This window comes from Hoplias malabaricus, chromosome 5 (genome assembly GCF_029633855.1).
Source record: "Hoplias malabaricus isolate fHopMal1 chromosome 5, fHopMal1.hap1, whole genome shotgun sequence".
Taxonomy (NCBI): domain Eukaryota; kingdom Metazoa; phylum Chordata; class Actinopteri; order Characiformes; family Erythrinidae; genus Hoplias; species Hoplias malabaricus.
The window spans coordinates 15285429-15313174 of record NC_089804.1 but is presented as its reverse complement, the minus strand read 5'-3'; the positions used below and the strand labels follow the sequence as shown (position 1 = coordinate 15313174).

Sequence of the window (27746 nt, the reverse complement as noted above, 5' to 3'; positions counted from 1 at the left end):
ATGGTCACTTTCAGCAGTAAGACAGATTGAACCATCTATATGAAGACTGACACATTACTATCGAATCAAATCTGTGTCATCAGACTCCGAAAAATTACCACCTTTGAATTTGTAGCACTTCTGAATTTTTTGGCACTGAAATTATGCGTCTGAATTTTGTTGCTTTTAAATTTAAGTCTTCAGATTTCCACCTCTGAATATTTTGCTTCACAATTATGAGTCTGAATATAATTGCTCTTGAATAGAACTCGTGAATTTTCAAGAACACGTTTTCATGTTATTATTTAGGGTTAATAAATTCAGATTTTAAAAAAATCAAGCTCAAACAATATATTTCGAAGTTGCTCAAATTCGACAAACGAAATTCAGATACAAAATACGAGTGAAAAAAGCAGAGTCCACATCCGGGACACCAAGGATGAGTAATCGATTCAGAGTCCACATCCGGGACACCAAGGATGAGCAATCGATTCATTTGGATTTTCTCTTTCACCTTAAATGGTGCACTAGTTACATTCTGTCGCCGCTAGATGGCGAAATACGAACAACTTCCACACCGTGGAAAAACTACACGTTTAGCTTCCTTCCGCGGATATTATCTCTTTATTTTCAAAGTGTCTCAAAAATCTGAAAAACACTCACTATAGTCACAATATAACAGAATATTGATATCCTGAAGATGAAGATATTTTACTGTGGAATTTTTTTAATGGCCCTGTGAACATAGCATTGGACATGACAGAATGTGTGGGGAAAATGTGCATTTGGCTAAATTCATTGTCTCAAATCTGTCTCAAAAATATGAAAGGCTCATTGAAGGCACAACATAACCAACATTTCCACTGGTTCAGGAGGTCTCAGGCACTAATTAACTTTCATGGTGAAGGATCGCACAGACCACAATACTTTCTTTTGCCTGAGGTCAAAAGAACAGTGTCCCTCATGTCAAAGACCATACAGCAAACCAGCTAATGAAAAACTGTTAATAAGAATAAGAAAGAAAGAAAGAAAGAAAGAAAGAAATAATTGCTCCATGGTTTAGACTTTGGTTTTTTTGTTTTGTTTGTTTCTTCTGAAAGAATGTGTGAATACGTTATACACTGCCCCTTACTTAACAAAGAGGCTGTTACAATAAATTCACGAGGCTTTTACTGTCAGTGAAGACCATTTGAAAACCACAGCACGGTTGTAGTTGACATCCTGTGTAAGAACGCACAAAGGACAATATAATGAACACGATGAGGGTCCTGTACCTGCTGCTTGTGTCTCAGGGTGAGTTTTTCTTTACTGGTTTGTGTATATAACCCCTGTAAGTTTCATGAAGTTCTCTTCACACATCTAGCTCCTATCAGAAAGGAAATGCAGATTGTTACGTGCCTTTACTTTCTTTTTGTGAATTACATTCTTTAAAATAAGAATTCTGTATAAAACCATCAACAGATATATTTGAAAGCTTAGGTAAAATATTTTTGTATGTGAAGGTGGGCTTCTTTTATAAGATTTTGTAAAGAACGGTCATATGTAGCACTATAAGTTGTTCCACCACAGTTACAAAACAAATATTTTAGCGGTGACTATAAAAGCATGTAGACCTCATTTTTCATTAATATTTTGGTACAGTTTTGAACCCTTTTAAATATTGCAGAGAATCCTTTATTTTTTTCAGATCTATACAGTTTTTAAATATTTCAGTATTAAATAGACACATTTATATATGAATAGATTTTTTTCTCCTTTGCTTCCTTCCACCAGTTAATGCACAGCTACAATGCCACCAACATATGTTCAGTGCCACAGTCGGACAAACAATCAATGTCGCCTGCACATACGACACAAAATACCGCTTCAGTAAGAAGTACTTGTGCCTCGGGGAGTCAAGGAGCACTTGTGAGATATTGATGGACACCGACGGCTTCATGAAAGCTGAGTACAGGAGTCGAGCGCGGATCACTGATGCAGTGTACAGAGGTCTGTACAGAGGTCTGCATGTTCAAATGACAGGACTCCAGCTCAGCGACACCGGCATCTACTGGGTTGGAATTGATAAAATATATGCGGATATCATGTTTATGATCCAGGTTAAAGTGACAGAAGGTGAGTTTTATGTCTTTATTTAACCCTATAAAGCTAAAGGCTCTTTTGTCATCTAATGAAGAGGAACACAGAATCAAACTTTTATCCTTTTTGGAAAAGTGTTCTGAGCTCTCTACTGAACCGTGAATGAAGTGGAAGCATTTCCATGTGTTTAACAAACTATTACACAACTGTTCTTCATGAAAACACAGGAGAAACTCTCAATTCCAGGTGTGATTTGAATGGCGTTACTTGTAGTAAAACTAAGCGTTTTTGTTCCATTTCATTGATGTAGTGTGTTCTACCTGTGAAATGCTCATAAATTTTAATAAATTATAGAATTATTAATAAATAAAAGAAAATTCTATGTTCTTTACAGCAGAAAAAAGTATTTTTATGAAACAAAAATTTATTTATAGTTTTCCAAAAGCCTTTGTGTGTAAAATGTGTTGTCGGTTTTGTGAGACAGATTCACAGTAACAGAAACAACTGTAGTTCCTCTAAATATGGAAACACGGCTGTGCAGATTTGTATTTAAAATAAAAAAAGGTCAGAGAGAAGAACAGAGTACTAACAGGTCAAGGACCTCTGGAGCAGTGTTTCTCATCGGGTCAGTGATATGTTTCCTGTAAAGAACAGAGACAATCATTTGATATCGATTGTTTAATTGAAATGAGTCGAAATTAAGAAAAAAAAAACAGTTTTTACTGATGCAGTGAACTAAAGGAAAGACCAGTTAAAGGAAAAAATATTGGTAAATGCCTAAATATGATTTATACAGAAATGATATGATCCAAATCCAAAATTTATAAAGGAACAACATTTAGATTTTTATTTAAAGGGCCACATAATGTGTTATTTTCTAATTAATCTGTTTTATTGTATTATTATTTCGTGTGTAAGGCTTTAAAGGGTTAACTGATATTCATTCATTCATTCATTCATTCATTGTCTGTAACCCTTATCCAGTTCATCATCGCAGTGGGTCCAGAGCCTACCTGGAATCATTGGGCGCAAGGCGGGAATACACCCTGGAGGGGGCGCCAGTCCTTCACAGGGTAACACTCCTCAATCGATTCATTTGGATTTTCTCTTTCACCTTAAATGGTGCACTAGTTACATTCTGTCGCCGCTAGATGGCGAAATACGAACAACTTCCACACCGTGGAAAAACTACACGTTTAGCTTCCTTCCGCGGATATTATCTCTTTATTTTCAAAGTGTCTCAAAAATCTGAAAAACACTCACTATAGTCACAATATAACAGAATATTGATATCCTGAAGATGAAGATATTTTACTGTGGAATTTTTTTAATGGCCCTGTGAACATAGCATTGGACATGACAGAATGTGTGGGGAAAATGTGCATTTGGCTAAATTCATTGTCTCAAATCTGTCTCAAAAATATGAAAGGCTCATTGAAGGCACAACATAACCAACATTTCCACTGGTTCAGGAGGTCTCAGGCACTAATTAACTTTCATGGTGAAGGATCGCACAGACCACAATACTTTCTTTTGCCTGAGGTCAAAAGAACAGTGTCCCTCATGTCAAAGACCATACAGCAAACCAGCTAATGAAAAACTGTTAATAAGAATAAGAAAGAAAGAAAGAAAGAAAGAAAGAAATAATTGCTCCATGGTTTAGACTTTGGTTTTTTTGTTTTGTTTGTTTCTTCTGAAAGAATGTGTGAATACGTTATACACTGCCCCTTACTTAACAAAGAGGCTGTTACAATAAATTCACGAGGCTTTTACTGTCAGTGAAGACCATTTGAAAACCACAGCACGGTTGTAGTTGACATCCTGTGTAAGAACGCACAAAGGACAATATAATGAACACGATGAGGGTCCTGTACCTGCTGCTTGTGTCTCAGGGTGAGTTTTTCTTTACTGGTTTGTGTATATAACCCCTGTAAGTTTCATGAAGTTCTCTTCACACATCTAGCTCCTATCAGAAAGGAAATGCAGATTGTTACGTGCCTTTACTTTCTTTTTGTGAATTACATTCTTTAAAATAAGAATTCTGTATAAAACCATCAACAGATATATTTGAAAGCTTAGGTAAAATATTTTTGTATGTGAAGGTGGGCTTCTTTTATAAGATTTTGTAAAGAACGGTCATATGTAGCACTATAAGTTGTTCCACCACAGTTACAAAACAAATATTTTAGCGGTGACTATAAAAGCATGTAGACCTCATTTTTCATTAATATTTTGGTACAGTTTTGAACCCTTTTAAATATTGCAGAGAATCCTTTATTTTTTTCAGATCTATACAGTTTTTAAATATTTCAGTATTAAATAGACACATTTATATATGAATAGATTTTTTTCTCCTTTGCTTCCTTCCACCAGTTAATGCACAGCTACAATGCCACCAACATATGTTCAGTGCCACAGTCGGACAAACAATCAATGTCGCCTGCACATACGACACAAAATACCGCTTCAGTAAGAAGTACTTGTGCCTCGGGGAGTCAAGGAGCACTTGTGAGATATTGATGGACACCGACGGCTTCATGAAAGCTGAGTACAGGAGTCGAGCGCGGATCACTGATGCAGTGTACAGAGGTCTGTACAGAGGTCTGCATGTTCAAATGACAGGACTCCAGCTCAGCGACACCGGCATCTACTGGGTTGGAATTGATAAAATATATGCGGATATCATGTTTATGATCCAGGTTAAAGTGACAGAAGGTGAGTTTTATGTCTTTATTTAACCCTATAAAGCTAAAGGCTCTTTTGTCATCTAATGAAGAGGAACACAGAATCAAACTTTTATCCTTTTTGGAAAAGTGTTCTGAGCTCTCTACTGAACCGTGAATGAAGTGGAAGCATTTCCATGTGTTTAACAAACTATTACACAACTGTTCTTCATGAAAACACAGGAGAAACTCTCAATTCCAGGTGTGATTTGAATGGCGTTACTTGTAGTAAAACTAAGCGTTTTTGTTCCATTTCATTGATGTAGTGTGTTCTACCTGTGAAATGCTCATAAATTTTAATAAATTATAGAATTATTAATAAATAAAAGAAAATTCTATGTTCTTTACAGCAGAAAAAAGTATTTTTATGAAACAAAAATTTATTTATAGTTTTCCAAAAGCCTTTGTGTGTAAAATGTGTTGTCGGTTTTGTGAGACAGATTCACAGTAACAGAAACAACTGTAGTTCCTCTAAATATGGAAACACGGCTGTGCAGATTTGTATTTAAAATAAAAAAAGGTCAGAGAGAAGAACAGAGTACTAACAGGTCAAGGACCTCTGGAGCAGTGTTTCTCATCGGGTCAGTGATATGTTTCCTGTAAAGAACAGAGACAATCATTTGATATCGATTGTTTAATTGAAATGAGTCGAAATTAAGAAAAAAAAAACAGTTTTTACTGATGCAGTGAACTAAAGGAAAGACCAGTTAAAGGAAAAAATATTGGTAAATGCCTAAATATGATTTATACAGAAATGATATGATCCAAATCCAAAATTTATAAAGGAACAACATTTAGATTTTTATTTAAAGGGCCACATAATGTGTTATTTTCTAATTAATCTGTTTTATTGTATTATTATTTCGTGTGTAAGGCTTTAAAGGGTTAACTGATATTCATTCATTCATTCATTCATTCATTGTCTGTAACCCTTATCCAGTTCATCATCGCAGTGGGTCCAGAGCCTACCTGGAATCATTGGGCGCAAGGCGGGAATACACCCTGGAGGGGGCGCCAGTCCTTCACAGGGTAACACTCCTCACAGACAGTCACCCGGAGGAAACCCACGCAGACACAGGGAGAACACACCACACTCCTCACAGACAGTCACCTGGAGCGGGAATCGAACCCATAACTATATATATATATATATAAAAGTGTATTCACTTTGATGGTGTATTAAATATTATCTCAGTCTGAACCTAGCGGGGAAAATCTATCTCTCTATCTATCGTTACACTTATATAGCGCCTTTCTAGACACCCAAAGACGCTTTACAATCCACACTGCTCAGAACACTCAGAACACTCAATCCACACACACACACACACTGGCGAGAAGCGGCAGCCAAACGCGCACAGCGTACTCTCGACCAGAAACGACCGTCCACCTGGAGGACTGCATCGGGCACTAGGTTTTCACCCAGGACAGAGTGCCAATCCATATCTGTGCACACACACACAAAATGTAGGGTGACCATACGTCCTCTTTACACCGGACATTTCCTCATTTTGGGACCTAACAAAACTAAATCCAGCCAAGATTTCTAAGCCGTAAATATGTGTGGGATTTTTCTTTCTGCCCCAATTCTTGCCCTAAACCCTTCATTAAATTGTGCACTTTGATTACATTCAAGGGTGCGAGGGTTGAAGTGTTCAGGCGGCAGAGCTGAGAACAGACCCTTGACACACTACGATATAAACAACATTCAAAGTAGTCAGCTGATCTCCGTTCAACACAACAGAGTTGTACTCCACTTCTTGTTGCGTGGAGGCATTTCTGTGACCCATCAGTCATTTCCTGCCTTATATTCTACAAGACTGAAAGTCCTCGTCTGTTCTTGTAACAACACGAATACACAGACACACAAGATATTTACTGATTTTCTTATGTGTTACAGCTTTGTGTTTAACTTTACGTGAATTCTCTGGATAATTAAAGCCACAAACACAGAGAGGAACAAGGCTGAAAATCATATTACATTCAGCACTGTTTCATTCGTCAGACATTTAAATAAAATGTATGTATTTGTACAAAGACATGCCTGGTTCCCAGTGGTGCCCTGCTCTTTTATCAAGTGTATATTAATTCTAAACGGTATAAAATGTAATCCTGTTGATACCTGTTACGATAATAAGTTTCTGGTGTAAATTTGTAACTTGAATGCTTCAGTTTTGTTTTGGAATGTGCAGAAAATAACAGGTTTTTCTCATCATAAAGAGTCAGGAACTGCAATTGTTATTTATTATCATTGTTTAGTACCAAATGTTGAATGGAAAAAAAACTGGCCATAAAAGCATTTTTTAGAGTTCTTGCTAAAAAGTATTTGTTTATATTTTAAAGTTCAACAACAAAATATTTGGCCACTTCCCTCGAGTAATATAGCTTTGTGTGTGTGTGTATCTCTAATGGCAACAGCACGCTTTGGAAACCACAACAATGCTGGTGGTAACAGTAAGCGCTGTTAACCCATCATGTATTTCTCTGTAATTTTAGTTTTTTGGGGCTTTTTTGAAGACTAAACATGGCTTTGTGCCGTAGTTCTCAAAGAGCAATAGAGTTTGTTGTTCCTTGTTGCACATCCAGCTCCAGCCAAGTACAGCTGAGCACCATGCAGTGGAAAAGCACCAAAACAGAGCAAGGATTAAGTGACTAAAGCACAGGACGAGGAGCAAACCATGACACCCACAAGCCAACACTGTGTCTTGCAAACTCATTCGTTTCATATCACTGCATATTCAGAGATATAGCTCTACTTCCAGATCAGCACTGTGAGCCACACTCCTACTAGCTTTAGGTGCCCTGACCGTCTGTGACATTAACACATACAGACATCTGACATGATCGGACAAACGGTCACCAAATTTGACCCAACAGCGCTGACGGCTGAATGACTATCTCAGGCTGTACATGGTGACACACAGCAGAACAACAATACATTTCAGCTTATATTTTTTTCCTTTTGACTCAATAAAGGAACTGCTTCTATTTTATGTGGTGAACAACTAAGTTTAATTTTTATTTTTCTATAACATATCATTTTAATTTAATCATTCTCTCACTCTTGTGTCATTTTACGGAAACTGTTGTAATTTTACAGTAAATAACGTAAAATTAAGTCACTTTATAATCACTTTTTTATTGTAGTTTTGTAATTACTGTATTAAATATATGGGCCTTGCATTTATTATGTCCTACCTCACTTATACATCTCTAATGAGCTTGGCTTCTTTGCTGTCGTGAATTCCAGAAGCAGTGAGCAGGCCACATGTACGACCAGTGGGCTCTCCTTTGCTGACTTGCAAGGGTCAGCCGCTGACACTGACCTGCAGGAGCGAGAGAGGCACTAATGCCCAGTACAGCTGGTACAGAAGGAATTATTCTGAAGCTGAACTCTTACAGAGTGTCCCCAATCTCCACCTGGACTGTGCCTTTCTGACTCAGGACGCGGTCTTCGTCTGCTCTGCCCATAACACCATCAGCAGACAGTTCAGTGAGGATGTCTTCTGTCAGGTCCTGCAGCCTGGACACGAGAACTGTGTTTATTCACTCACATCTGAAGGTCAGTCATGTGCACATGTATTCATCAGCCTATTTATTAGAAATACTCCATTTGTATTTGCATTAACAGGCCAATTTTTCCTCCTACACTACATAACGTAATGCAGCTAGTTCCAGGTGCTCCCATTTGCTGACAGATGCCCTCAAGTGCTGGGCGGTGGGGCAGTGGAACTGATTTCTCATCCAGTTTGTTAGGTATAGGTTGGAGTGGCTTTTGTAACGCAGAACTGATCAGCCAACATAAGCCTGACCTCACTACAGAGTGCACACTGCCCAAAATCACAGATCACTACGTTCAAAATGTAATACAGGGTTTCTGGTCTCCTCCCTTTCAGCTGTTGATAGCTACGACTGTAGGACAACTACACTCACACCCACCACTACTGCCATGACCACAGTGGAAGTTTCCAGCTTTGAAACACAGACCGGTGGATATGAAAACATCACACTTCACGCTAATGAAACTTTGGTGGACTTCCTTCTCAGGTGGGTACAGTCATTTTCTTCAGAAACTGTTCTCTACTTTATGAATCAGCCATTGTCAGGAACTTAAACAAACATGACAACTACCAAGTGAGTTCACTCTCCCGCGTTGCTCTTTATTTAAAAAAAAAAAAACTTATAAAGAATCACTTTAGTAAACATTGTGTAATATTTTGGGGTTGTAAAAAAGACCCTCTAGAACAGGGGTGTTCAGAAAGGAACCCACTATATATTCAGGAGAAAAGACTCTTTCCTCTGCAAACTGCATAAAATTAAACATAGCGTTCTCTAAAGTGATGCCAAACTAAACAACTGAAGTAAGTTTCTGTGGCCATCCAAACAGTGAAAAACAACCCGCTTAGTTACATTTTAGCCATGTACAAACAACAGTTGTTTTTCTCCTCAAGTCCTGTTCCACCTTAAAAGACACTGAACATCTGAATGTAAACAAACCAGAGAGAACTGCAATGTTGCCAAATGTGACTTCACTAAAATGGGCGTTATCTGCCATGGATGGAGTCGTTAAAAATCAAATAACACCAAATAATATATTTCAATCATTCCATATTGTTTAAATGCAGTTCTGGAACAAATAACAGAACGAATATAGTAGGGTGAGCGGACGTCATCTTTTTTAGACTTAAAAAATGTCCGGGCGGAATTTCACAACCGTCCGGGATTTTGTTTTTCTAGCGCTTACATAGAACTTCGAGAAGTTTCGTTCACAAACTAGTCCCGCCCTCCCCTACTCCGATTGGTTCGCTTGAGTGAGAAGGGGGCGTGGTGAAGTAGCCTAAAATCTGTAGAGCTACCGTTATTGGTCGATAACCTTCTCTGTAAACATTTAATTGGTCAGTCTGCACGTCAGTAGTCCTTGTTTACTCAAGGCAAAGCTCATGTACCCCCCCTTCCTTTTACAATGCTCTTTACAATGTATACTTTTTTAATATCAAAAGTATCTATATTAAATCCTCACAGCAATATTCCAACATCCATAGCCTTATACTCATAGAAGAGTAAAGACTGCCAAAGAAGGAACAAACTCCTAATAGGCTACATCTTTATTTCAGAATAAATGTTGAATGAGCAAGTGGTCAATGTATAATTCAGCATTTAGCAACTATCAGACAACAGTAAAGGGAAAATAGTGTGTAGTGTGCTACAGATTTCACAAAGTCTTTTTTCTCTTTTTTGAAAAATGGGATATGATTAAATAATACATTTTCTGAAACTATAAAAAATTCTTGATATCTCTGTGATTTTCAGGTCATGGTCAGGAGTGCCGCTGTGGTATGATGTTATTCGCTGGACTCTCTTCGTTACGATGATCATCCCCATTGCTGTGGTGCACACATGCACATGGATCAGATCCAGTGAACACAGAGATTCTCACAAACACCACAAGTGCGGCTAGACGTTTTTAACCAGGGCTAAACTTTACTTATAATGTATTCAGGGCTTATAGATGAATCTAATTCCCATGGTTTACCTTTAAAGCTTGTGTTTACACCAATACTTTAGAAAACAATATTATTTCAAATTTGTGTTTCTGCCTCTCCCAAGATACAGAATCAAATTGCTTTGAAGTCCTGGATGGAACCAGTTTATGCTCCACAGTGTGGGTCAGCTTTGTTTAAAATAACACAGAGATATTAAGTGGAGAAAATGGCTGACATTACGCTAGTAAGACATAAGGACATTAAATACAACTAACACAAGGCTTTAAAAGGTTAAAGGTGTTTTTATTTAAGCTAATGTTTCATATTTTTATGCTTTTAAATAATATATATGTACAATAACAGTAAAATATAAGTTATATTTAATGACAAATAAACACATTTATATACAAATGGGTACAATAATGTTCTGATGCTTTTTGCCGGGAATTCTGCTGTTTTGATATCGTACTGAAGAAGGTTTGAAAGCCATGTCATGGGACCATAACGGTTGTGTCCCATTATGCATACTTGCAACCTCACACCCTCTCTCAGCCAGTACACCTTCATGGGGACCACGTGGATTGAACACGTTCCCTTAGTCTACCTAATATTGCGTACCTCCAAAACATCTTGGATATTTTATTTTTCCTGTTTTCATGTCATCTTTTACATCATGTGGGTGGCCCAGTGCGTGTGCTTCAGCAGAACACTGACCCCAACGCAGAGTTTCATTTGTTGTGTCAGTTCCAGCACCGAAAAGATTGGCCATCATGTAAAACAGAAAGGAGTATTTGCCAAAATGAGGATTCTGAGAGGAATTATCTAAAACCACTGAGAAGCTTTATTTAAAGAGCCATGTGTGAGGCTCGGGGCGACACGGTGGCGCAGCAGGTGCTGTCGCAGTCACAAAGCTCCAGGGGCCTGGAGGTTGTTGGTTTGATTCCTGCTCCAGGTGACTGTCTGTGAGGAGTGTGGTGTGTTCTCTCTGTGTCTGTGTGGGTTTCCTCCGGGTGACAGTCTGTGAGGAGTGTGGTGTGTTCTCTCTGTGTCTGCGTGGGTTTCCTCCAGGTGACGGTAAGGAGTGTGTTGTGTTCTCTCTGTGTCTGCGTGGGTTTCCTCCAGGTGACTGTCTGTGAGGAGTGTGGTGTGTTCTCCCTGTGTCTGCGTGGGTTTCCTCCAGGTGACTGTAAGGAGTGTGTTGTGTTCTCTCTGTGTCTGCGTGGGTTTCCTCCAGGTGACTGTAAGGAGTGTGTTGTGTTCTCTCTGTGTCTGCTTGGGTTTCCTCCAGGTGACTGTAAGGAGTGTGTTGTGTTCTCTCTGTGTCTGTGTGGGTTTCCTCCAGGTGACTGTCTGTGAGGAGTGTGGTGTGTTCTCCCTGTGTCTGCGTGGGTTTCCTCCAGGTGACTGTAAGGAGTGTGTTGTGTTCTCTCTGTGTCTGCTTGGGTTTCCTCCAGGTGACTGTAAGGAGTGTGTTGTGTTCTCTCTGTGTCTGCGTGGGTTTCCTCCAGGTGACTGTAAGGAGTGTGTTGTGTTCTCTCTGTGTCTGCTTGGGTTTCCTCCAGGTGACTGTAAGGAGTGTGTTGTGTTCTCTCTGTGTCTGCGTGGGTTTCCTCCAGGTGACTGTCTGTGAGGAGTGTGGTGTGTTCTCTCTGTGTCTGCGTGGGTTTCCTCCAGGTGACTGTAAGGAGTGTGTTGTGTTCTCTCTGTGTCTGCGTGGGTTTCCTCCAGGTGACTGTAAGGAGTGTGTTGTGTTCTCTCTATGTGTCTGCTTGGGTTTCCTCCAGGTGACTGTAAGGAGTGTGTTGTGTTCTCTCTGTGTCTGCGTGGGTTTCCTCCAGGTGACTGTCTGTGAGGAGTGTGGTGTGTTCTCTCTGTGTCTGCGTGGGTTTCCTCCGGGTGACAGTCTGTGAGGAGTTGGTGTGTTCTCCCTGTGTCTGCGTGGGTTTCCTCCGGATACTCCGGTTTCCTCCCACAGTCCAAAAACACACGTTGGTAGGTGGATTGGCGACTCAAAAGTGTCCGTAGGTGTGAGTGTGTGAGTGAATGTGTGACTGTGTGTGTTGCCCTGTGAAGGACTGGCGCCCCCTCCAGAGTGTATTCCCACCTTGCACCCAATGATTCCAGGTAGGCTCTGGACACACCGCAACCCTGAACTGGATAAGCGCTTACAGATAATGAATGAATGAATGAATGTGTGAGGCTCTAGTCATGAATGGACACCTGATGCCAAAGTCACTCTAGACGTTTGTCAGTGAAATTGTGTGAGAGGAATCCCATTTCTCAATTCCAGCTGCAGGCACCGAGGGTAAATAAATTTCACGGAAACCTTGTGCCAACTTTTGTTCTGGCTGCAGTGATTGTGAAAGGGGCAGGGCATGTACAGCAGTACTGTAAATAAAAATGGAGGAAACCAGCTGTGCACAAATGTGAAATATTATATAATCATGGTCTGAGCTGATTATAAAATAATGCATAAATGCAAGGCTGTACACAGTCAAGAGGTTGGATTTTTTTTTTTTTTGTTGTTGTTGTTGTTGTTGTTGTTTTGAGTGAGTTAGCTGATTTGTTAACTACTGCTACTCAAAATTGACTGGCTACTTTGACAATCTTCCTCCCCTACAAACTTCACAAAGCGAGACAAACTGCAAATGTTTAGGGTGAGGGCGGCTTAAAACTTATAAAACTGAGGTTCAAATGACCATCTCTGAGTAGGAAGAATACAGAGAAGAATACACCTTAAATCCATGTTGATATGTTAAAATATTAACCACTGTGTGGATGTATGCTGTTGTGTGTGTTACCATCAGCTGAACTGGAAATGTCTATTTAAATTCCTATGAAAATTGTAAGTCAGCATTCCTTTACTTGAAGTTGTGTTCAGCCCAAGAGTGGTACACCTGTGCATTCTTTTACGGTACAAGAAAACAATCCACCATGCCCCACCATGCACCATGCTCCTGAGGGTTCAGTGTCTTTTGCAGCTTGTCCATTTGCCCACACTTCCCATGGTTTATCATGATGGGTTTCCTGTCCTTTAAATAAGAACAAAGCCAAGGACACATGTTGTACAGCTAGAACCATACACATAGGCATGTATTAACATGTATTACTATTACAGTCATTATTATATTTCCCAGAAGCTTATCCAAAAAGCTAGAGGTTGTCATTGCCCCGGGTAACCATGTCTTGGAACGCTGGCTGAGTGTATTTAAATCTGCTCCCGTACACAATGGCTGAGATGATATTTGAAACAGCGTAATTCACTGGCTTTGTGGAATCAAATGACTGCCCTGTAAAGCAGTAAGCAGTCATTAACATCCTGATGATTGTTTAAAAACCTTTTCTAAAGTATTTTACTGTCTAATCCATAATATCTAATATCCCTGAAGAAATCTCCAGTCTGGCAAGTTCAGACTGGTGGAATGGTTAAGCTGGTAGCTCACATTTTCTTGGTAATAAGTTTAGGGTATGATTTGCCGGATCTAGCAGCATGACCAACCAAGTTGGTCAAAACCATTTTAGCATTCCACTTATCATTAAACATACAACTTTTAATACAACCTTTTATAACCTGAAGAAAATGGTTTATTCCACGACAAACGATACATAAACAGACATCTCACAGTGACAGAATGGCATAGGAATATTATGAAATTCCACATTTCTGTACTGAATTTGTTGGAAATTCTAAAACATGACACACAGTAGAGTCTGTGACATGGCGTTACCTTTAACCCGTCCAAACACTTCTCTCAAATATTGTGTCTCTTCCATGATTTTCTACTTACTCACAATCTTTCCCGTCCCAATGTCTCGAAGAGCAGAAAGAAAGCAGTGTCTCAGATCTTTCTAGATCTTCCCATTGGAAAACAGACTTCCTACACTATGCAGAAAATGGAAAAACTGCCCTGTAGTTACATGTTCTTTGTTAATAATGCAAATAAAGCTGAATTTAAATATATCATTCTTTTTATGAGCCATATATAAGGTTATCTAATGTGTGCGGATATGATTTACACAGCGTTGGGAATGGGTAAAAGAATGGAAACCTGCAAAAAAATATTCTTTTTTACATCTTTTTTAAGGTGTTGATTTCTTACCATATCCTTGGTTGTAGTCAGAGGATATAGGGTTAATATCTCTGTCCTCAAATTCCTCTGAATGATTCACCAGTGCTTGCTTTAATTGTTTAATATTGATCCATAACTGTTTGGACGTCTGAGAACAGCCACAAAACAGAAAGTCAGTTTGTTATAAATGTTATAGGCATTTTTACCAAATTATAGATTCAGATTTTCCAGGAGACTTTCTCATGTTTATTTTCTAAAGAGGTATTCAGAGATTTGTGAGGGGATATCATAATTAGTATAACTAGCTAACATAGGTAAATGTAAATGTAAATCTAAAACTAATCAATAAAAACATAAATAAAAGCAGCATGTAGCACATATTTATGTATTCTGTCTAATGTTGTTGACTGAAAATCTTCCAGAACCGGTGTAAAAACATCAGTGAGATCAGGTTGAGAATAGAGACTGAAGAGACCACAGAAACTGTGCTTCGTTTCGTAATCATCGTGGTCATATTAGGATTTCTGGGGTTTAATATCTCAATTAGAAATCAAATGGGATTTCTAGTAACTGCTGTGGTCACACCTTGTTTTAAGGAAAAATAGTTCCTACATGTTAGGGCGGCACGGTGGCGCAGCAGGTAGTGTCGCAGTTACACAGCTCCAGGCCTGGAGGGCCTGGAGGTTGTGGGTTCGATTTATGCTTCGGGTGACTGTCTGTGAGGAGTTGGTGTGTTCTCCCTGTGTCTGTGTGGGTTTCCTCCAGGTGACTGTCTGTGAGGAGTGTGGTGTGTTCTCCCTGTGTCCGTGGGGGTTTCCTCCGGGTGACTGTCTGTGAGGAGTGTGGTGTGTTCTCCCTGTGTCTGTGTGGGTTTCCTCAGGGTGACTGTCTGTGAGGAGTGTGGTGTGTTCTCCCTGTGTCTGTGTGGGTTTCCTCCGGGTGCTCCGGTTTCCTCCCACAGTCCAAAAACACACGTTGGTAAGTGGATTGGCGACTCAAAAGTGTCCGTAGGTGTGAGTGTGTGTGTTGCCCTGTGAAGGACTGGCGCCCCCTCCAGGGTGTATTCCCGCCTTGTGCCCAATGATTCCAGGTAGGCTCTGGACCCACCGTGACCCTAAACTGGATAAGGGTTACAGATAATGAATGAATGTTTGTCTTTTGCTTTTTACAGCTCTTCTTCCCTTTTCTCTTTGTTCAGGAGCTCTTTGGCTTCTATTTCGGGTCTGCTGCAGTGATGATGTCAACAGTACAAGCTTGGACCCTCTCCAGTACTCGTCAGAGAGGGAAAGAACGGGGAGTTCAGGTCAGACACTGTGAATGTAGCCCACATATAAAATGTATTCAACACATATGAAATGTGTGAGATTCTGTGGCAAAGTGCACGAGTTACAAAGTGAGCTCTTTTAAATATCAGATCTCTCACAAACAAATCACACTTTTTTCATTCATTCATTATCTGTAACCCTTATCCAGTTCAGGGTCGTGGTGGGTCCAGAGCCTACCTGGAATCATTGGGCACAAGGCGGGAATACACCCTGGAGGGGGCACCAGTCCTTAAATCACACTTAATTAATGATTTTATTACAGCACATGGGCTTGATTTTATACTTTTAACTGAGACTTTACTAAATGAATGCAGTGCTGCAACTGTCTTAATGCAGTCGTCTCCTCCACACTTTCATTTTTTAAATGCATCTCGTGCCAGTAGAAAAGGTGGAGGTGTAGCCGCTCTGTTCCATGGTCCTTTCCAGTGCAAGAAGTTATCATTTGGTGACTTCACAACATTTGAGTGCCTCTCTGGAGTTCTGAACAGGACACCACAGATATTACAAGTAACTGTGTACAGCGCTGGTGTTATTGATGAATTTACAGAGATGCTCTCTTTTATTTCTACTGACTTTGACCAGGACTGTTTTGCTAAGGAACTACACACCATATTAAAATCTTTGGCCCTTTCACAGCGTGTGGCAGGGAGAACACATTGTTGTGGTCACTCACTTATAGTGTGTTTTTTATTTGACACACTTCTATAATGAAAACTTACAAATATTCACTGCTCTTTCTAGAGAAGAAAGTGTAATGTACATTTAGGGCACACAACTGGACTTTAAAACACTGTTGTACCTTTAATGTATGTACCGCTACTGTATCTTTTTTCTGAGTGTGGACTTTGCTCAACAGAAAGTAAAACATTGAGTAGAATATAAACCAAGATATAAGTTCCTCTGTGATCGATCTGAAGCTCAGTTCTTTGGGTTCAGTTTGTTTTATTTAGGGCCTTATCACTGTAACACTGGCAACCACAACGAATCAAGTGAAAAAGGCACATACTGTCACTGTCAAATTAAAAAGCATCTCCCAAAATAGTAACTTTAGAGGAGGAAAGATCCTTCTTAACTTTCAGTGGACGTCTATGTGAAAGTATTTGAATCCATGTCATTTTGGAGCATTTCTATTGGTTCATTCATCATGAATTTTTCACACAATGTGAAGGACAGCTGCTGTGTTCGAGTGATGTAGTAAAGTTAAAAGTCCTCAGTGAAAACTATAACTACATGATCCGAGAGGAACCAATAATCTTTCAGTGGGTGAAGCAAGCTTTATCCTATTGCTCTTTTGAACATAGCTCCACCCCAGACAGGCCACTCCCTATGGACACTTGTTTTAAAGCATTTCACTCCCATTTAATGCCACTTGTTGCCAGAGTTGTTGGTCCTGTTCCCTACACTTGGCACAACATTCTATTCAGCAATGTCTTTGGTGAATGTTCTGCTTTGTGCTGTGCTGATGCTTCTGCCAGTTGTGATGCTCCTCTTCAGTCGCTCCAGCTCTCAGAAAAAACTGAAAGAACCTCCAGGACCAAAGCCACTGCCTATCATTGGAAACATACTAGATCTTGACTTTAAGAGACTTTACGTTTCTCTGTGCTCGGTGAGTGTCTTTATTGCTGTATTCACATTATGTTTCTGCTTATTTCTTGGCAACTTTTGGCAAACATCCTCTGATGCTCTGCAAAAAAAAAAAAAAACTACAACAGCCACACAAGGGTCAACTTGACCATTACAAAGTGTCACCTAGAGGGGAAAAAAATTTGTCCAACTCTGTAGTGGAGTGGGTTTTTGATCTATAACTAATCACCAAAAATCAGTATATTTAACCCTCTCCCCTCCTAACCTACATTTTCTTGTCTGACTGAAACTCCATACATGTACGTTTATACATTCCCCAACATGCCGAAACATGCATGTGCAGGTTGAGACCAGATGTTTTGGACATACAAGACCTCTTCAAAACTCCAGCAACAGTGCTGTGTCTTGTCCACTCCTAACAGCACAACACACACTAACATTGCTTAGTCAGTATTGAATTTACGATAGTGCACCATTCAAAAATACCCAGACAAAAACGTCCTGTGGGCAACATCCAGTGGCCTCTGATGAAGGACTAGGGGATGGCCACAGCACACAACATATGAGCTGCTCTCTCTGACTATGCATTTACAAGGTAGAGAAACATGGTAGATGTCTGTAATAGGGTGGGCAGTACAAGCTGAAACAAGGAGGTAATTATAATGTTATGGCTGATCAATGTGTAACTGTATACACACCTTTGGATAATTATGAACCAAACCCTTTCAGCAGTAAGAACACTCATGTGTAACCTGAAGTAAACCCGAAGTTCAGTTTTATATAAGGTCCCGATGGATAAGCGAATCAATACCTGACCTTGTGCTGGCATTCTCTTAGTCGAGCATACGTACAACATCAAATAATACAGGACTGCCACAGGGAGAGATTTGGAAAGAGTTAAACTAACATATCCATACACAGAATATGATGTTTAACTGCTACAATGTTATTTTTTGCATTTTCTAAGACAATGTTTACTGCTCGGATAAACATCTTTTTTTAATCTCATTTTCTCAGGTGCCTAAAACCCTCACACGATCCAGTAATATTTGAGATTATCCTGCAGTTTGGTTAGTCAGTAACTCAATATGCCCTCTCCAGGGTGTGTTCCGGCCTTGAACCCAATGAATCCAGGTAGTCTCTTGCCCACCGCGACCCTGAACTGGATAAGGGTTACAGATAATGAATGTCAAGTCATTATCAAGCCGTATGGATGTTAATTCACACAATTAAGGAGAAAATCTGGAAACAAACTGCAGAGAATTATACTTACAATGACTTCAAGGAGTGGTTCACAACAAAAAATACTTTGCTTCCTTCAAACACAATTAGTTTACTAGGGAAGTTACAAAAAATAGTAATAAAAAAGCCACCAATTTTATTTTAATTAATAAGTTAATTGCTTTCTCAATATTTCTAAATCCTCCCACGGTTGGTAGGTGCATTGGCGACTCAGTAGTGTCCATAGGTGTGAGTGAATGTGTAAGTGTGTGTCACTCTGTAAGGGACTGGTGCCCCCTTCATAGTGTATTCCTGTTTTGCGCCCAATGATTCCACATAGGCTCCGGACCCTGAACTGGATAAGCTCTTACAGACAATGAATGAATATTTTGAATAAAATTTCTGTCTCTTTATTTTGAGACACTAAGTCAATATTTTGAGATACTATCTCATTATTTCAAGATAATGAGGCAAAAATACTGAGATAGTATACTATCTGAATAGTTATATTTCACTTAATTGTATTTAAATTAGTAGAATATGTGGAATACCATCAGCAAATTATAGATAGAATCAGTTTTTAATTCACATTCTGTCACCCATCTTAAAATGCCCCATTCTGTGAGATCTTCAGAAGTGACATTTATTATTTATCTCTCTTTCTGTTGCTGTTTGAAGATGTCCAAAAAATATGGACCCATATTCACTGTTTATCTTGGTCCAAAAAAAATGGTGGTACTGGCTGGATATGAAACGGTGAAGCAAGCGCTGGTCCACCGTGCTGAGGAGTTTGAAGATAGGGACATTAATCCTATGTTTTCTGACTTCAACCAAGGACATGGTAAGTGTGCTTTTTATAAACCCATTCAGCAATTTACTTATTTGAAACTGAATTCATGAATTCTATAGGGTCAAGCATGGGGAGAGAGGAGCTCCATTGTCTGGAAAAAGAGCCACATCCAATTTCTTTAGAGTGAGTTGGAGTCATCCAGAGCTAAATAACTAAACATGGGACAGCTGAACTTTGAGACTTGTGTACTAAACATATAATATACATCATAAAATGCGTCAATCTATATATACCGAAAAATTAAGTGTGCTATTTTAATGAATAACAACCCCCCTTTTATCCCACGTTTTTTAAATGTCAAAATCCTGTCTACATTTGTTTTATGTAATAAAACAATAATAATAAAAACCATATTATATTATAAGAAGGTAGCGTCGCAGTCACACAGCTCCAGGGTGTGACTGTCTGTGAGGAGTGTGGTGTGTTCTCCCTGTGTCTGCGTGGGTTTCCTCCGGGTGACCGTCTGTGAGGAGTGTGGTGTGTTCTCCCTGTGTCTGCGTGGGTTTCCTCCGGGTGACTGTCTGTGAGGAGTGTGGTGTGTTCTCCCTGTGTCTGCGTGGGTTTCCTCCGGGTGACTGTCTGTGAGGAGTGTGGTGTGTTCTCCCTGTGTCTGCGTGTGTTTCCTCCGGGTGACTGTCTGTGAGGAGTGTGGTGTGTTCTCCCTGTGTCTGTGTGTGTTTCCTCCGGGTGACTGTCTGTGAGGAGTGTGGTGTGTTCTCCCTGTGTCTGCGTGGGTATCCTCTGGGTGACTGTCTGTGAGGAGTGTGGTGTGTTTTCCCTGTGTCTGCGTGGGTTTCCTCCGGGTGACTGTCTGTTTTATGTAATAAAACAACAATAATAAAAAACATATTATACTGGGCGCAGCAGGTAGCATCGCAGTCACACAGCTCCATGGACCTGGAGGTTGTGGGTTCAAGTCCCGCTCCAGGTTTCCTCCGTGTGACTGTCTGTGAGGAGTGTGGTGTGTTCTCCCTGTGTCTGCGTGGGTTTCCTCCGGGTGACTGTCTGTGAGGAGTGTGGTGTGCTCTCCCTGTGTCTGCGTGGGTTTCCTCTGGGTGACTGTCTGTGAGGAGTGTGGTGTGTTCTCCCTGTGTTATTCAGTATTAGCCTTCTATTTTTTTAACGAGACGATTATATTTTGTTTATGATTACCTACAGGAATTCTGTTTTCCAATGGGGAGAACTGGAAAGCAATGAGACGCTTTGCTCTCTCCCCTCTTCGAGACTTTGGGATGGGCAAGAGAGGGAGTGAGGAGCGAATCATAGATGAGATACAATATTTAAAAGAGGTGTTTAAGCAATTTAAAGGTAATATCATCATATGTTTTTAACTTTTACACAGGATCTCGGCCTGTGGATTAAAATGTAAGAGTCGAATATGTGAGAGTCACTGATTCTTTTTAGTGGCTCAGAAGTGAACAGACTGCAGCTTTCTTGTGGCCTTCTCCTGTTTTTCTGTCATTCTTTGATTACTTTCTGATCACCTCACCAGCCAATCAGCCCTTACTAGCTGTAATACTAGAGTTCTACTCCCTAGAAACTATCATTATATATGAAAACAACTGGATGTTACCTTCTAGTTCAAGTGTGTTAAGCTGTCTAACACTAGTTTGGAATAGTGATCAACTTTATAAATGAGTATACATGAATTTCCAAAGAAAGTGTACACCTCAGAAACATCTATGAATGTTTGGAATCTTCGTTGTTGCTTTCTGTCTCACAGGAAAGCCGTTTGATAATACTGGTCCAGTCACTTATGCTGTTTCAAATATCATCTCGGCCATTGTGTATGGAAGCAGATTTGATTACAGTGATCCTGTGTTCCAGGACATGGTTCACAGGAGCAGCGCAAACATGAAGCTCATGGGATCACCTTCTGTACAGGTACCCGGCCCCTGCTGCTATTAAACAGGAAAATCTAAGTGTTAGAATTGTATTCCTGATTTGTACTCTGCTTGAATCCACAGATTTTAACAGTTGTGTAAATTGGTTATGGTGTAAAACAAAAACGTTTGCTGTGACTTGTTAATTTGTTAATGAATTTGACACCTGTTCCACAGCTCTGAAACATTCCACAATAAGCAGATGAATATAAAAGGTCCAAAAGATTCAGTCTTTGCAGCAAGGCACAGTGGTAGCTCACTAATGTGTGAGAGATTTGTCAAACAGCTCAAAAAGAACACTTCACCTCAAGATTGCAAAAAAAGTTAGGTCTTTCACCATCGACCTTAAACACTACTGAGAGAAATGTATGAAAACCTCAGTCCATGGAAAGCAAGGCTGGAAACCCATTTTGAATTTCTATGACCTTTGAGTCCTCAGACGACTCTGCAAGAGAGGCAGTCATTTAATGTGAACTATAAAATTACATAGCTTACATAGAATTTCGAGAAGTTTCGTTCACAAACTAGTCCCGTCCTCCCCTACTCCGATTGGTTCACTTGAGTGAGGAGGGGGGGGGCGTTGTGAAGTAGCCTAAAATCTTCTGATTGGACGGTCTGACTGTAGAGCTACCGTTATTGGTTGATAACCTTCTCTGTAAACATTTAAGTGGTTAGTCTGCACGTCAGTAGTCGTCCACCCCCAAGGAGACGTGTCCTCTTTTTCACCATCTCAGATCTGTTCACCCTAGGGTAAGTGGATTGGCTGTGTGAATTTGTCCACAGGTCTGAGTGTATGACCGAATGGGTAATCCTATTGGCTAATGGTTTTTACCTTGGGCTTAATGTGTCCAGGTACAAACTCCTGATGAGGATGTGGTAGTTACAGAATATGAATTAATAAGTGAATGAACAGTGGTGTATTTAATTTTACTTCAAACTGTTTATCACTTGTGTGTACCTTTAGCTGTACAACATGTTTCCCTGGTTGCGCTCCTGGATAAAAAACAGAAATCTCATCATGATAAACCGTGGGCAGGTTATCAACCAGATAAATGAACTTGTGGAGAAGCTGCAGGAGTCACTGAACCCTCAGGACTGCAGAGGCGTGGTGGATTGTTTTCTTGCACAGCAAAAGAAAGCAGAGGTACGTGCTTCTTTTGCTAAATAGAGAGATTTCTGGGAACTAAAACAATACAAGTTGTAATTTTAAGTTTACTCTTATTTAATCCTTGTTAGATTTTGGTCTTTTATTTATTGGGATTTAGTAAACATAACTTCTGTCGCTAAATCAAACATGAAACTCAACGACGTTGATCCGTTCCTACGTCGCGTCGTAAACCAATTTTCGGTGTAAGTCGGAACATATGTACATACTGTACGTAAATAACATACTGTAAGCACTTATCCTATCTAACACCTATCCTCCTCGGTCCCGAGCCGCGTAACCGTGTATTCTTTCGCCGCGCACCAAACACGAAGTTCACATTACGATGTTTACGACACAAATCCACAACAAGGCTGTATACAGTAAATGGGAGATGTGTCGTAACCACGAAACATCGTAACTCGGGACTGACGTAATCCGAGGACCTCCTGTACTTCCATCACATCCTAAGGCATGTGTACTCTATATTATAATATGATAATAATAACAATAATAAATCAAACACATCAAAGTGGTTTGTACATGAGTTTGGACTTTATTTTTTTTGTCAGAAACAGTCAAATAATCTACTTTCCAAGCTTTTGCTAATGCTTCAGGGCTTTTCTCGGCTGGCTTTGTTCTTCTAATGGTTTAATCAGTTAACACGTATCTCCATTTTTGATCATGTTTACTTCGATACATCATTAGTCCTTCACGGCAGTTGTCCTTCACATTGTGTGAACGTTTCATGATGTTGCACGATCTCCACTGACTCCACTAAAAAGATTTTTTTCTTCCCCGGTGAAGCTGCTATTATATATATTTATATTTATTTACAGGGGTTAGACAATGAAACTGAAACACCTGTCATTGTAGTGTAGGAGGTGTCATGGCTAAAGTGGAGCAGCCTGGTGGTCAATCTTCATTAACTGCACATTGCACCAGTAAGAACATGTGCATCCAATGGTTCAAACATTGTGTCCTGAAGGCGGTGCCGTGTATCAGGACGACAATGCACCAATACACACAGCGAGAACATGAAAGTGAAGTTGAACATCTCCCATGGCCTGCACAGTCACCAGATCTAAATATTATTGAGCCACTTTGGGGTGTTTTGGAGGAGCGAGTCAGGAAACGTTTTCCTCCACCAGCATCACGTAGAGACCTGGCCACTATCCTGCAAGAAGAATGGCTTACAATTCCTCTGACCACTGTGCAGGACTTGTATATGTCATTCCCAAGACGAACTGACACTGTATTGGCCGCGAAAGGAGGCCCTACACCATACTAATAAATTAATGTGGTCTAAAACCAGGTGTTTCACTTTCATTGTCCAACCCCTGTACATGTTTTTAACTGGGCAATGACGAACTGATGAAGTTTCAAGCCTAATTTCTGTTGATCAGGAGTCTGGAGAGAAGAACAGTTTTTTCCATAGACAGAATCTCCTTTACACAGTTGCCAATCTCTTTGGTGCTGGTACTGACACAACTGCTGCGACCTTGCGCTGGGGCTTTCTGTTTATGGCCAAGTATCCACACATACAGGGTGAGAGTGAAGAGCACTAAAACATACATCTCAAACCTCCAAAGCAAATGGCACATACACAAAGGTTATTTTCACACACTTACCTGGCTTTCTTGGTTCCAGATCGTGTCCACGAAGAGATTGACCGAGTGATTGGAGGTCGTCAACCAGTGATGGAGGACAGGAAGAACTTACCATACACTGATGCAGTGATCCATGAAGTCCAGAGACTGGCGGATGTATCAGCTTTAGGTGTACCCCACTCTACCACTTGTGATGTTACTTTTCAAGGTTACTTCATCAAGAAGGTTAGTCTGTGTGGTGTGAAGACTTCAATATGTTTAGATGAGAAAGTAAGGCCTGTTAGTGACTGCTAAAATTGTATGTAATAAAAATGTGTGTTTTAATGGTGCACGGTTGGACTGTAAGTTTATTTCCACACAGGGTACTACTGTACTGCCTCTGTTGGCGTCTGTGTTGAATGATGAGAACGAGTGGGAGAGCCCCCACACCTTTAACCCCGCCCACTTCCTTGATAAGCAGGGACGATTTGTTAAGAAGGATGCCTTCTTGCCCTTTTCTGCTGGTATGAAATGCTGAAATGCTTTTCTGAGCTGTATATTTTGTGTTTTAATCCCTGTTAAACCCTCTGCTGTTCATTTTCAGGACGCAGGATCTGTGTGGGGGAGAGCCTGGCCAAGATGGAGCTCTTCCTCTTCTTCTCCTCCCTCCTCCAACACTTCCACTTCACTCCTCCACCGGGTGTGACTGAGGACCAGCTGGACCTCACACCAGTTGTGGGCACTACCCTGACCCCTACCCCTCATGAGCTGTGTGCAGTTAGCCGCATCGTGTAAGCCGTATACATTCTGTCTGATTAGAAAGCTACAGTAATGACTTGGCTTCCACTTTAAGACTGGGATTATTGTCTTTTTATTTGCCCTATCAACGGTGATGCCTTCTTTTTTTTTCTGTGTGGGTAGAGTGGCTCTCCCCCTTCCCCCAGTCACTCAGCACAATGACAGCCAGTTTTGGGGTTAGCTAACATCGGGGTTAGATAACACAACTGAATTGGGTGGTTAGTGTTCTCCTCCAAGCATGTTGCGCCTTCCAACAATTTTATTGAGGCAGTGACCATGCCTTCCTCAGATGGAGGAAGCGGAAGTGAGCACTGCTTCCAAGCACCGTCAAGGCCACAACAAGAGCCCTCTGCTAGCCTTCAGGAGGCTCGTGCCACACTAGCGTCGAAGCCAGCTCTGAGTGAAGTGGTGGCTGGCTGTATGTCTCTCAGAGGACAAATATGCTAGCCTTAATTCTCCTAGTTTGGAAGCATTGTGTGACTGGGGGAAATGGACTGCATTGTAAGAAAAACAGTATTTTTATAGTAAGTATTCTATGGTCCTAAAGAGAACATTTAAAGTTCAAATAAATATATTGGCCCAAACTGTCTGAGACAAGTCAAGTATTTAACAAACAATTAAAGTCATCTTTCTTGCTCTTGCTACGCGCTAAATACCACTGATATCAGAACAAACGCTCATATTGCTATTTTAAATTTTTTTGGTCTTTAACATTATACGAAAATGTCATTTACACTGTGTCAAAATCAAAGTTTGACCAAATTGCATCTTGTTACTTTAACTACCACTAAATTTTTGAAATTTTTTTCTTCTGAAATATTGCCATTTTTAAAGTAAACTTTTTTTTTTTTGAGAACATTCAGTGTTTAACCATTCATTATCTGTAAGCACTTATCCAATTCAGGGGTGGGTCCAGAGCCTACCTGGAATCATTGGGCACAAGGCAGGAATACACCCTGGAGGGGGCGCCAGTCCTTCACAGTGCAACACACTCACACCTACGGTCACTTTTGAGTCGCCAATCAACCTACCAACGTGGACTGTGGGAGCAAACTGGAGCACCTGGAGGAAACCCACGCGGACACAGAGAGAACACACCACACTCCTCACAGACAGTCACCCGGAGGAAACCCACACAGACACAGGGAGAACACACCACACTCCTCACAGACAGTCACCCGGAGGAAACCCACACAGACACAGAGAGAACACACCACACTCCTCACAGACAGTCACCCGGAGGAAACCCACACAGACACAGAGAGAACACACCACACTCCTCACAGACAGTCACCCGGAGGAAACCCACACAGACACAGAGAGAACACACCAACTCCTCACAGACAGTCACCCGGAGCGGGAATCAAACTCACAACCTGCAGGTCCCTGGAACTGTGTGACTGTGACACTAACCTGCTGCACCACCGTGCCGCCCCCAGTGTTTAACCTCTGAGCTTTTTCAGTGATTTTGCTTCATGATTAAATCGCTTTGCGTTCAAATAATATGTGGTGGTATGCTACAAATAAAATAAATAATATACATTAAATATAACACAAAGTATTCTGATTCCTGATTTTCTGATATATATTTATTTTTATCTAAAAAAGCAAGTCTGTACAGTACACTATGCACTAAGCAATCAGTGGATTATGAACACGTATCTTTGTTTCTATAATCGGTGTCCATTTTATTATTACTAACTAACTTTATAGACTAAAGTCCACCTGTTTCTTATGTGTGTGTCACTCTTCTCTTCAATTGTCACTTTAATTCTGCAAAAGTTCAGGATTCTAGATAGAATCATTTTCTTTAGTAAAGAACCCTTGTAGAACCATCTTTTTCAAGTGTGTAATGCAGATATAATTTGGATGGTGGGTCATTCTCAGTGCTGATAAGAGTGGATCAGACACAGCAGTGCTGCTAGAGTTTTTAAAGCCCTCAGTGTCACTGCTGGACTGGGCCCTGTGTCCACTGACGAATGACTAGAGGACCAGCACAAACCATTCAGCAACTGTCTCTGACATTCCATCTACAAGGTGAACCAATGGAGTGGACAGTTTGTGAACACAATGAGTACAATTCTAGCAGCGCTGCAGGGTCTGTTCCACTCAAACCAGGGCAACATACACTAACACACCACCACCACCACCACCACCACCTAGTCAGTGTCACTACAGTGATGAGAATGATTGACCACCCAACTCCTGTGGGCACTTTGACCATTGAAAAACAGGGTGAAATGAGAATAAGAAAGCATGCACTCTGTAACTGTAGAACTACAGTGGTCCTGTGTGGTAAGTGGAGCTGATAAAATGGTCAATAATTGACATTCTTGGTAGTGAGTCAGTTTCCACCTACTTGAAGGTGCACTCATTCCTGACACTGGCGAAGTGTCACTGGTGAAATGTGTCTTGTACGTATGTGTTACTGAGAGTGTGTCACCTATGAATGCCTTATTGTTTCTGGGGGTTTCAGATAAGATCTTGTTACTTTGTTCCAGATGTGGGGAGGTTGTATGGGGGGAGATTGAACAAACCAATGGCTAACTCTCTCCAAGCTCAATAGGAAGCTTGTTAGAAGCTGTTCTCTTGTGTATTAAAAATGTATTTACAACTCAGGAAGGTGTCAGTGGAGACTTTTCTTCATTATCTTCTTCACACCATTGCTAAGAAATAAATGACACTGGGGTTCAGCTGTGCACACTCAGCTTGTATAATTTCTGTAGAAAACGATGACACTTCAGAGAAGCTGTTCATGGGAAATACACAGGATCTCCCTGTCGTTTGTGAGCTAGGGGAGAATAAGCCTGTTGAACTGTGTTGAAAAGAATTTATTTGAACAATAATTTATTTTTAACTTTACCTCCTCCCACCATCCTCACGTATCACTTCACTTCAGATTACCCTTAAATGGAAAGGTAAGTAAGAAAGAAAGAAATATTTACAAGACATCACCTCGGTTCACTGAGGGCAAGGTTGGAGTCCATTGGCATTTTACTCAGTTTATTCTGGCAGGCT

At 40.5% G+C, this 27746-nt stretch overlaps 2 protein-coding genes across 6 annotated transcripts; both read left to right on the top strand.

Annotated features, from left to right (window-relative positions):
* Nucleotides 1-1179: 1179 nt before the first annotated feature.
* On the top strand, nucleotides 1180-10571 carry LOC136696269 (uncharacterized). Its single transcript, XM_066670511.1, has 6 exons — nucleotides 1180-1272; nucleotides 1753-2094; nucleotides 4432-4773; nucleotides 8032-8343; nucleotides 8678-8828; nucleotides 10092-10571. The coding sequence occupies exons 1-6, from the start codon at nucleotides 1230-1232 to the stop codon at nucleotides 10237-10239; spliced, it is 1338 nt and encodes a 445-aa protein (XP_066526608.1). The 5' UTR covers nucleotides 1180-1229; the 3' UTR covers nucleotides 10240-10571.
* Nucleotides 10107-26365, top strand: LOC136696267 (cytochrome P450 2K4-like). 5 transcript variants are annotated; one of them, XM_066670507.1, is made up of 10 exons: nucleotides 10107-10229; nucleotides 15533-15637; nucleotides 19143-19305; nucleotides 20473-20622; nucleotides 21038-21198; nucleotides 22162-22341; nucleotides 23748-23889; nucleotides 23992-24176; nucleotides 24313-24454; nucleotides 24535-26365. In XM_066670507.1, exons 2-10 carry the CDS (start codon nucleotides 15569-15571, stop codon nucleotides 24723-24725), a joined length of 1383 nt encoding a protein of 460 aa, XP_066526604.1. In that variant the 5' UTR covers nucleotides 10107-10229; nucleotides 15533-15568; the 3' UTR covers nucleotides 24726-26365. The 5 variants fall into 5 exon arrangements, with proteins under 5 accessions (XP_066526604.1, XP_066526603.1, XP_066526605.1 ...); XM_066670506.1 differs by lacking the exon at nucleotides 10107-10229 and having other exon boundaries at nucleotides 15299-15637; XM_066670505.1 differs by lacking the exons at nucleotides 10107-10229; nucleotides 15533-15637 and adding an exon at nucleotides 17086-17265.
* Nucleotides 26366-27746: the final 1381 nt, after the last annotated feature.

What these genes read in the sequence shown, in the direction of transcription:
- LOC136696269 (XM_066670511.1), top strand. Translation starts at nt 1,230, where the DNA reads ATGAACACGATGAGGGTCCTGTACCTGCTGCTTGTGTCTCAGG. An exon ending in CCAGGTTAAAGTGACAGAAG is followed by an intron (nt 4,774 to 8,031) that starts GTGAGTTTTATG and finishes CGTGAATTCCAG; the next exon opens with AAGCAGTGAGCAGGCCACAT. An exon ending in TTATTCACTCACATCTGAAG is followed by an intron (nt 8,344 to 8,677) that starts GTCAGTCATGTG and finishes CCTCCCTTTCAG; the next exon opens with CTGTTGATAGCTACGACTGT.
- LOC136696267 (XM_066670505.1), top strand. Translation starts at nt 17,086, where the DNA reads ATGTCTTTGGTGAATGTTCTGCTTTGTGCTGTGCTGATGCTTCTGCCA. An exon ending in TGGGATCACCTTCTGTACAG is followed by an intron (nt 21,199 to 22,161) that starts GTACCCGGCCCC and finishes GTGTACCTTTAG; the next exon opens with CTGTACAACATGTTTCCCTG. An exon ending in CAAGTATCCACACATACAGG is followed by an intron (nt 23,890 to 23,991) that starts GTGAGAGTGAAG and finishes TCTTGGTTCCAG; the next exon opens with ATCGTGTCCACGAAGAGATT.